Source organism: Apium graveolens, chromosome 8 (genome assembly GCF_009905375.1).
Source record: "Apium graveolens cultivar Ventura chromosome 8, ASM990537v1, whole genome shotgun sequence".
NCBI lineage: Eukaryota > Viridiplantae > Streptophyta > Magnoliopsida > Apiales > Apiaceae > Apium > Apium graveolens.
Genome location: NC_133654.1, coordinates 182,271,275 through 182,282,490, shown reverse-complemented (window position 1 = coordinate 182,282,490; position 11,216 = coordinate 182,271,275). Strand labels below are relative to the sequence as shown.

The 11,216-nt window shown below is 37.3% G+C and overlaps 1 protein-coding gene across 1 annotated transcript; it reads left to right on the top strand.

The window, feature by feature from the left end:
• The first annotated feature begins 388 nt into the window (after positions 1 to 388).
• LOC141680189 (uncharacterized) lies at positions 389 to 2,858 on the top strand. Its single transcript, XM_074486483.1, has 5 exons — positions 389 to 586; positions 695 to 1,151; positions 1,632 to 1,969; positions 2,370 to 2,537; positions 2,622 to 2,858. Exons 1-5 carry the CDS (start codon positions 389 to 391, stop codon positions 2,856 to 2,858), a joined length of 1,398 nt encoding a protein of 465 aa, XP_074342584.1.
• Positions 2,859 to 11,216: the final 8,358 nt, after the last annotated feature.

The following is an 11,216-nucleotide window of genomic DNA, read 5'->3' as shown; positions in this document are numbered from 1 at the left end:
GGGCACAATTTTCATATAAAACCTTTTTGCTGTGTTTTGGGAGAATGCCTCCCAAGAAGAATATCCCGTTCAATTCATCCAACAGGAACTCTGATGAGGGCCCAGCCATGGATGGATTACTAGATTTGCTGAGCCAATAGTCTAATCAGATGGCTCAGCAACAAGAACAATTCCAGCAGCATCAACAATAATTTCTGCAACAGCAGCACAACAGCAACAATTCATACAACAACAACACCAATAAATCCAACAACAGTTGCAGCTTCAACAGCAACCCCAGCTGAGAGAGCCAAACCAAACTGTTAGTTTCAAGTCCTTTCTATCAGTCAAACCCCCAGAGTTTAAGGGCGAGGTAGACCCGATTGCTGCTAGAGTTTGGCTTAAGGAAATGGAGAAAGCCTTCACCCTCATTCTGGTCAGTGATGATTTTAAGACGGATTATGCTGGTTATTTTCTCAAGGGTGAAGCAAATTTTTGGTGGGAAACTACGCGTGCACTAGAATCAGAGGGTCCTGTTTCTTGGGCCAGATTTACTGAATTGTTTCTAGAAAAGTATTTTCCGGATTGCTTACAGAGTCAATTGGAAGTAGAGTTTTTGGAACTGAAGCAAGGAGAGAATAGTGTGGCTGAGTATGAGGCCAAGTTTATAGAATTGGCCTGACTAGCCCCTGGATATGTGAATACTGAGATTCAGAAAGCTAGGAGGTTTCAACAAGGGCTGAAGCCTGAAGTTCGTAGTGGAGTGGTGGCCCTGCAGCTCAAGACGTATACCTCTGTAGTTCAGGCCGCCCTAGTGATTGAAAGTGATCAAATATTGGCCTCCAAAGAGAGAAGTGATAAGAAGAGGAAGTTTGATAGTGGTGCTGATAAGGCGGATCGAGAGGAGTCCAGTCAGAAGTTCTCAAGGAAATTTGGTCGGAATAGAAACAAGAGATTCAGGAAACAAGGTTTTTCCCAGACAAGTTTCGGTGTCACCTCAATTGCTTCTGCCCCAGCTCAGTCAACCAAGCCAACTGTGGAATGTAAGTCATTTGATAAGGAGCATGGTGGTCAATGCAGAAAGGATGTCCAGTGTTTTAAGTGTGATAAAAAAGGCCATTATGCGTCAGAATATAATTCAGGGAACCCCGGAGTTACCTACTTTACGTGCGGTAAGGTTGGACACATTGCCTGAAACTGTAAGGTTGCTACTCAGGGCAGCGTAAGAGGTAGTGCATTCCAAGGACCGGTAACCAGCACAGCAAGAGTCAGACACTTCAAGATGACCATGAGATCTAACGCTCAGGATTCGAATATGGTTGCAGGTACGCTTTCTCTTAATTCCGTGCCTGTTAAAGTTTTGTTTGACTCAGGAGCGTCTAAGTCTTTTATATCTAAAGAATGTGTAAGTAATGTGGATTTGAGGTTCGAAGATTTAGCTGAGCCCTTGACTATAGAAGTGGCCAACCAAGATAAAGTTTCAGTAAGCCAGTTTTTCCCTAGGTGTCAATTAGAAATCTGTGGGAATTCCTTTTCAGTGAAGCTAATACCCTTTGGGCTAGGAGAATTTTATGTGATTCTAGGAATGGATTGGTTGTCCTAACATAAGGCAAATATTGATTATAAGAAAAAGAAAATTGTGTTGTATACAGAAGATAATGTTAGAGTAACTTACCAAGGACAGAAGCTGGAAAAGAAATTTCTCTCGATACTAGAAGTAAGAAAACTGTTGAGACAAGGATGTGAGGCATACTTAGCCCATGTCGTGGACACTGAGAAAGAGGCACTCAGTTTGGATGAGATTCCAGTAGTTAGTGAATTTTCAGATGTTTTTCCAGATGAATTGCCAGGATTACCACCCGATCGTGAGATTGAGTTCTCTATTGACCTAATTCCGGGAGCAGAACCAGTTTCAAAGGCTCCCTTTCGTATGACCCCAGTGGAAATGAAAGAACTAGTTATACAACTTCAGGATCTTTTGGATAAAGGGGTAATTAGACCAAGTGTATCCCCATGGGGCGCACCGGTATTATTCATAAAGAAGAAGGACGGAAGTATGAGGTTGTGTATCGATTATCGTGAACTGAACAAGTTAATCATCAAGAATAAGTATCCCCTACCCAGGATTGATGACTTGTTTGATCAGCTGAAATGAGTATGTTGTTTTTCGAAGATTGATTTAAGATCGGGCTATCACCAGCTAAAAATCAAGCCTGGGATATACCGAAGACTGCATTCCGAACCAGGTATGGCCATTATGAGTTCTTGGTGATGGCGTTTGGATTGACTAATGCACCAGCAGCTTTTATGGATTAATGAACCGGGTGTATAAGGAGTATCTGGATAAGTTTGTTATTGTATTTATTGATGACATCCTCATCTATTCAAAGACCAACGATGACCATGCCGAACACCTAAGGATTGCTCTGCAAAGGCTAAAGGAAAAGCAGTTATACGCTAAGTTTTTAAAATGTGAATTTTGGTTGGAGGAAGTTCAGTTTTTGGGTCATATAGTGGGAAGGGATGGTATTAAAGTGGATCCCGTGAAGATTGAAGCTGTATCCAGATGGGAGCAGCCGAAGACTCCGACGGAAGTTAGAAGTTTTCTTGGATTAGCAGGTTACTACCGAAGATTTGTGAAGGACTTTGCCAAGATTACAACTCCATTGACTAAGCTGACCAGGAAAAATGAGAGGTTTTTTTGGACTGAGAAGTGTGAAGAAAGTTTTCAGGAATTGAAGAAAAGATTATTGACAGCACCTGTGTTAGCATTACCGGATGAAACCGGAAATTTCATGATCTACAATGACGCTTCTTTGAAAGAATTAGGCTGTGTGTTAATGCAATATGATAAGGTTATTGCGTATGCATCTAGGTAGTTAAAACCCCATGAGAAGAAGTATCCTGTTCATGACCTGGAATTAGTTGCAGTAGTGTTAGCGTTAAAGCTATAGAGGCATTACTTGTACGGAGAAAATGCAACATCTATACAGATCATAAAAGCTTAAAGTATATATTCACCAAGAAGGACTTATACATGAGACAATGAAGATGGTTAGACTGATCAAGGATTACGATTGCTCAATCAACTATCATTCGGGCAAAGCTAATGTGGTAGCAGATGCCTTAAGCAGAAAGGAAAGATTGAATGAGATCAAAGTTTCTGAAGGACTTGCAAGGGAATTGGAAATGCTGGAAATTGAAGTTTGAGTGCCAGAAGGTAACAAAGAGCATTTATATAAAATCACTTTTCAGCCAGAATTGATGGAAAGAATAAAAAGGTGTCAAGAGGAAGTTATGAATAAATGATTGGATAATTTAACGGGAGAAGAAGTCTATACTCAAAAAGATAGCAAAGGTATGTTCAGGTTTTCTACAAGAATATGGATCCCCAATGTGACTGAATTGAAGAATGAGATCCTACGAGAAGCTCATAATTCTAGGTTCTCTATCCACCCGGGGAGTACCAAGATGTATCAAGACCTAAAGAAAAACTTCTAGTGGCCAGGAATGAAGAAGGATATTTCCAGTTGGGTTAGCAAGTGTCACGTATACCAGATAGTAAAAGCGGAACATCAACGACCAAGTGGATTGTTACAACCTTTGGAGATTCCCCAGTGGAAGTGGGAAGAGATTGCAATGGATTTTGTAGTGAGATGGCCAAAGAGGAAAGTAAATCACAACGCCATTTGGGTAATCATTGACAGACTGACTAAGTCGACGCATTTTCTTCCGATCAACGAAAGGTATTCTTGGGAAAAGCTAGTTAAGTTGTATTTGGATGAGATAGTTACCAAGCATGGAGTTCCTGTGTCTATAGTGTCAGATCGAGACCCAAGATTCAACTTAAGATTTTGGACCAAGTTCCAAGAGTGTTTAGGAACTAAGTTAAATATGAGCATTGCTTATCATCCTCAGACAGATGGCCAAAGTGAGAGAACGATTTAAACAATAGAAGAGATGTTAAGGGTTTGTGTTTTAGATTTCAAAGGAAACTGGGATGACCATCTACCGTTGACTGAGTTTTCTTATAACAACAGCTACCATGCTAGCATCGAAATGCCACCCTATGAAGCCTTATATGGACGTAAATATATATCACTCTTGTATTGGGACGAAGTAGGAGAAAAAAAAGTGTTAGGAACTAAGTTAGTGCAACAAACTGGAGATGCAGTGGTATTAATTCGGAAAAGATTGGAAGCCGCCCAAGATAGACAGAGGAAGAATGCAGATTTATATCGGAAGGATATGAATTTTGAGATAGGGCCATTGGTATTGCTGAAAGTCTCACCATGGAAAGGATTAGTTCGGTTTTGATAGAAAGGTAAGCTTAGCCCCAGATATATAGGGTCATTTATGAAGGGTTTTTAGCACATAAACGCAACGAAAACGTAAATTTAAATCTTAAAAAACCGAAACCCTCCACAGGATCCATGCGAAAAATAATATTTAATTCGTAGTTCAGTATGTTTACCTTAAGAAGCTTTACGTTAATGGAAAGATGGAGGTTTTAATAGCGATCCAAGAACGATGAACGGAAATCCCTAGCAGCTGCTCCTCAAGTGTGAAGCACTCCACCGGTATCCACCAAGAGTACAATGTGATGGAGGAGGAAGAGGTTGAGAGAATTAGTTGCCTCCCTCTTGTTCTACTTTAGAATTAGGGTTAATTATTTTGGGTTGAGGCAAATAGGGTTTATAATAGTATATTTATAGGCAAAATTTTTAGCTAAAAATTTTCCATAAAATATTATTATTATTAACCCTTTAATTGATTATTCTTAATAACCAATTAACTAATAATTAAAACACATTTTAATCATTAATCCCTTTTCTAAACACTTTAGAAAAATAATTCTCTCACTTGATTTAATTTCCAAAATTAAATTCTTAATTAATAATATTAAGAATTAATTAAATCTCATTTAATCAATTATTAAATCTGCTAATTAATTATTTATTTCAAAAATAAATAATTACCAGCCATTATTAATTAATTCCTCCACCATTAAATCATTCTCTTTTATGGTGTGACCCTGTAGGTTCAATATTAAGCCGGTAGTAGAAATAAATAATAATAAAACTATTTTATCATTATTTATATAAATTCTCTAATTCATTAAATATGATTAATTAATAAATTAATCATGTTTATTCTACATCGTGAGGGATACTTCTCAGCATATCACGACTATCCGGATAATACGAATTCACTACTTAGAATACCAAAAACCTATTCAGTGAGTAGTTACCGTACAATCAATTCCTTCTACCCTGCAATGTCACGATTAAATACAGGGCATGGAACTTGTATCAAACCTATCTTATTTAATCATTTTCTTTCCCATTCACTATGCTTAGTTCTATTTAATGTAAATTAGAAACTCCTTTCTAATTTCATTCACTCTGGCCAGAGATTCCTGAACTAGCATAAGTGGATCAGCATTGAACATTCTCTTCCTTTACTGGAAGGGGTAGATCCTTTATTGATCATACACTATCTTCGGGTACAAATTCCTATACCCAGTAGAGCCCTTATAATTATCCCTGGAGACTGAGAACTAAACCGAAGCATAGTTCAGTGTATATAACTATCACTATGTGAACAACTACTGACACGTGAGTGAACTCCATCAGTTGTTCAGCTGTGTGAGTCATGTCCAGTGAACTTATTCTATAATAAGCACCTACATACTAGCTATAGTGTCACCACACAAATGTCTATGAGAACAGACATCCTTCATAATGAAGCAAACATATTATGTACCGATCTTTGCGGATTACTAATTACCAGTTAGTAATCCTACGACCAGGAAATATTTACGTTTAGAGTTATCATCTTTTAGGTCTCATTATTATGATCTCATCATAATCCATAAAAAGCTTTACTCTAAACTATGGTATATCTTATTTAAACACTTAAATAGATAAAGCCCGCAATAAAACCAAAACAAGTCTTTTATTAATATCAATGAAATCAAAACAGATTACATAAAAGTTATTCCTAAATCATCATACATGATTGGACTTAGGACACATCTCTTTCAATCTCCCACTTGTACTAAAGCCAATCACTCTGGTATCTAATACCCATCTTGTCTTTATGACGATCAAAGTGACTTTGAGAAAGTGGCTTTGTGAGTGGGTCTGCTACGCTGTTATGTGTGTCAACTCTCTTGACGTCTCCTCTTTCAATACAATAGAAGAAATGTTACCGCACTCCCACTAACCTTTTTGTAGACACATGGTTCATCTATGTTTTTGATAAAACCAAACTCTTTGATTGTCTCATCAAAACGGATGTTCCATCTATGAGAAGCTTGCATTAAACCATATATGGTTCGCAGCAGCTTATACACTAGGTGTTCATTTCCCTTAGAAAGAAAACCCTATGGCTGTGTCATATACACTTCCTCTTCAAGTTTCCCATTGAGGAAGGTCATTTTCACGTCCATTTGCCAGATCTCATAGTCGTAGTAACCAGCAATCGAAAGCAAAATCCGAATTGATTTTAACAGGGCTACAGGCAAAAAAATTTCATCAAAGGCAATCCCTTGCCTTTGTCTAAATCCTTTTTCCATGAGCCTGGCCTTATAGGTCTCCACCTTCCCATCTGCTCCAATCTTTCTTTTGTATACCCACTTGCACCCAATAGGCTTAACACCTTCAGGTGCCTCAACCAAAGTCCATACTTGGTTGGTATACATAGATTCCATTTCAGATTTCATGGCACTATGCCATTTCTCTGAGTCAACACTACTCATAGCCTCATTATATGTCACAGGGTCGTCATCATCAATGATTGACAACTCATTGTCATTCTCAATGACAAGGCCATAATACCTCTCAGGTTGGCGAGACACTCTTCCTGACCTATGAATGGGTTGTTCCACAGAAGGTTGTTCAGTCTGAACAGGTGTTTCCACTTGATCCATAGTAGTTTGTGCTTCTTGAACTTTATCAAGTTCAATTTTGCTCCCACTGTTTCCTTCAAGGATAAACTGCTTTTCCAAGAAGGTAGCATGTCTGGAGACAAACACCCGATGATTAGTGTAAAAGTAATACCCTAAAGTCTCTTTAGGATATCCCACAAAATTACATTTTACAGATCGAGATTCCAGCTTATTTGGGTCAACTTTCTTGACATAAGCTGGACAGACCCAAATCTTAACGTGTTTAAGACTCGGTTTCCTTTCTTTCCATATCTCATATGGAGTTTGAGGAACAGATTTGGAAGGCACCTTATTCAGTAAATATGCTGAGGTTTCCAATGCATAACCCCACAGGAATACTGGAAGATTCGCATAGCTCATCATGGACCGAACCATGTCTAACAAAGTTCGATTTCTCCTTTCAGATACCCCATTCAACTGTGGAGTATATGGAGGAGTCCACTGGGAGACTATACAATTTTTTTTAGATAAGCTAGAAACTCTCCATTCAAGTATTCACCACCTCGATCTGATCGAAGAGTTATAATACTATGTTTGGTTTGTTTCTCCACTTCATACTTATATTCTTTGAACTTTTCAAAGGCTTCAGACTTGTGTTTCATCAAATACATATATCTGAGTCTGGATCGATCATCTATGAAAGCAATGAAGTATGAAAATCCACCCATGGCTTGCATAGACATTGGTCCACATACATCTGTGTGTACCAATCCTAGCATATTTGCATCCCTCTCTCCATGTCCACTAAATGGAGATTTGGTCATTTTACCCAATAGACAAGACTCGCATGTAGGATATGATTCAAAATCAAAGGGGTCAAGTAACCCTTCCTTATGCAATGTCCGCAGTCTATTTTCACTAATATGACCAAGTCCGCAGTGCCACAAGAAAGTGAGATTTTCATCATCCCTTTTTCTTTTATTAGTATTTTCAATTTGTAGTAAATTATGCTCTACTTCACATACATACAGACCATTGTTTAAAATACCACTTCCATAAAGAACGTTATCTCTAAGAATTGAACATTTATTATTCTGAATAACAAATGAAAATCCAGCCAAGTCTAAAATGGAATAGAAATAATATTCCTCACAATCAAGGGAACAAAATAACAATTATTTAGAACAATAGTCTTTCCCGTAGGCATATGTAAATGAAATGATCCTATAGCTTCAGCAACAACTCTTGCTCCATTTCCCATCCGTAGAATCACCTCCTCTTCTTCAAGAGTCCTACTTCTCCTTAGTCCCTGCAAGAAATTGCAAATATGAGAACCACAGGCGGTATCTAATACCCAAGTAGAAATTTGACTTAGTGACATATTAACTTCGATCATGAACATACCTGAATCAGAAGCGGTAGTCTCACTACCCTTCTTCTTCTTCAATTCCGCAAGGTAAACCTTGCAGTTTCTCTTCTAGTGCCCCACCTTGTTACAGTGAAAGCAAACAGCTTTGCTCTTGGGGTCTTCATCTTTTGGTGGAACCGTCTTTTTCTCACCTACTTTCTTCTTCTTGGAAGGGTTCTTCTTCCTTTTATTAGGATTGGAACCTTCACCAATTAGAAGAACATAACTCTTCTTAGGGGAAAATTCGCAGTCTTCAACATGTTGTGGAGTTCAGGCAGGCTGATATCCAGCTTATTCATGTGAAAGTTCACAACAAACTGCGAGAACGAACTCGGAAGTGATTGCAAGACCAAGTCTTGGCTCAGCTACCCATCCATGGCAAAACCAAGTTATCCAAGACGTTCAATCAAATTGATCATCTTAAGTACATGTCATTCACAGATGATCCCTTAGACATCCCACAACCGAACAGCTCCTTCAATATCTCATATCGAGTTGTCCTCCCTGCCACATCATACAACTCTTGTAGATGTATAAGGATAGTGTGAGCATCCATATGCTCATGTTGCTTCTGTAGCTCAATGTTCATGGAAGCTAGCATGATGCATTGAGCAACATTTGCATCATCTATCCACTTACGATACACAACATGTTCATCATTATGTGCATCGCTAGCAGGTTCAGTAGGCTTAGGTGAGTCAAGCACATATTCCAGCTTCTCAACCCTGAGAACAATTCTCAAGTTTCAAAGCCAGTTAGCAAAATTAGGACCAGTCAACTTGTGAGCATCTAGTATACTCTGGAGTGATAGTGTAGAAGACATAACGAATATAGTAAATCTGTAAATGATGAACACATAACAACACTTAGCAAATATTCAATTTCATTTCAAAACAATACATGAATTGGGTCTTTATTCATAAGTGGCTCCCACTAGTTTTTCTAATTTATACAACCCCTAAGTGAAAATTAAGCATTCATAATGCTAGTAGGAATAGAGATCCTACATTCCATCACACAACCTCGGCTGTAGCACGAAACGTCATGTGATGTCAATAGGCAGACAACTCTTGTCAATTACATCTTATGTTATTCCCTAATAAAAATTTAGCCTCTTGAATAATTGAGTCACAGCTGTAGCACGACAAACTCAATATTCTAAGTCAAGTCTAACCCAACATTTCATACAATTGAATCAGTCTTCAACGGCCCACGGCTGTAGCACGTAACGACCTTTAGATTCTAATTCAATGTACACATCTCTATGTAATAGACAAGTATTTCTTATTTCGAAATCAAAGCCCTCGGCTGTAGCACGAAACGATAATGATTTAAAAATAATAACTACTTTCTACCATGTTGGAAGGCTTTGACCGACACAAGCTCGTTGTGTCATTGAGCAATTACTACTTGATATTATTTAATTTTAGAGGGATTATATTATGTTACAATCATAATCATATTATAAAGAGATTCTTCCTTTTAAATTAAATATTTCAAATCAATAATCGATAATTAGATGATTCCCAGATCGGGGGGAGCATTGTCAAGATGCGTCACTTAATACCCCTTTCTTACAGATAGAAATCTGCTTTTGACAGAATCATCCTTTCTCTCAATATTGAAAATTCATATTTAATTATGTGTTTCATAAACACAAGAATCTCATGATTGTATTCATAATATTATTGTTAAGGCAAGAAACGATCCCTATTCTAGATTTTATATAGCACACCGTATATTAATTTAAGTTCACCTAAATCTATCATCGCATGGTAAACATAGGCATATATCTCATATATAAAATTAAATAAATAAGTAAATGTAAAGTGCAATAAAGTAAATGTGTTTGGTTATGGCCCCATCCTATGTGATCTTTATCAAGCTCATGATAAAGATCAAGGTCAATCTAATATGGTGATGGAAATAAATACAACTACTTATTACATAAGTCTTCTTCTTTGTTTAGACTTCTTGTATGCCTCGTCTTCTTCTTTGTATCACCTCCATTGGATAGCCTGCTTGAGTCTTCAATTACATTACATGATTGAAAGTAAAACTAATCTAATGAACTTACAAGAATAACTCGAGTTACATTCGAGATTTATGATTACAAAGATTGACGACATGCAAGTCGTATTTAAAACCAAAACCAAAACCATTACACTAAGGTCGAAAGGCCATAACCATCCACCATGCTCATACAACACATAAAAGCATGTTAAAACACATAATTTGATCTTAACATATCATATTATCCATGATCTAATCATAAAAAAAATATGACAAAAATCAGAAAAGTCATAATCAAATCAGAAAAATAAGAATCACTGTTTACGGGTAGTAAACGACGTCAAAAGCCTTATAGACGAGTCGTTGATAGGTATAACTATCAGTTTTGTTCAGACGCTCGTTTACCTTTGGAATAGGGTATTAGTTTGCGTAAATAGGACACCAGACCCAGATTTCAGCAAATCTGCAGCAGCCAATTCAGAATCCGTATCTAATATGATTCTCATAATTATAACAAACATAAATCATGTATATATGAGTATATATACATATTACATAATCATCTTATGATTATACTACTCACATTAATATCATATATTCAAAACCATACATATATAAGCATATTATATCAACATCAAATCATGGCGAATCACGTACATGCTGATATATCAAAAACAGTTAAACACATAAACGAATTAATAACTTTTCGCAAGTAGCTCTGATGCCATCGAAGGGTTTTTAGCACATAAACGCAACAAAAACGTAAATTTAAATCTTAAAAAACCGAAACCCTCCGCAGGATCCATGCGAAAAATAATATTTAATTCGTAGTTCAGTATGTTTACCTTAAGAAGCTTTATGTTAATGGAAAGATGGAGGTCTATAATGGCGATCCAAGAACGATGAACGGAAATCCCTAGCAGC

Coding starts and splice junctions, on each gene's coding strand:
- LOC141680189 (XM_074486483.1), top strand. CDS start 389: ATGGAGAAAGCCTTCACCCTCATTCTGGTCAGTGATGATTTTAAGACG. Junction 587..694: donor GCTTACAGAGTCAATTGGAA/GTAGAGTTTTTG, acceptor ACTGAGATTCAG/AAAGCTAGGAGGTTTCAACA. Junction 1,970..2,369: donor AGGATCTTTTGGATAAAGGG/GTAATTAGACCA, acceptor ATCTATTCAAAG/ACCAACGATGACCATGCCGA.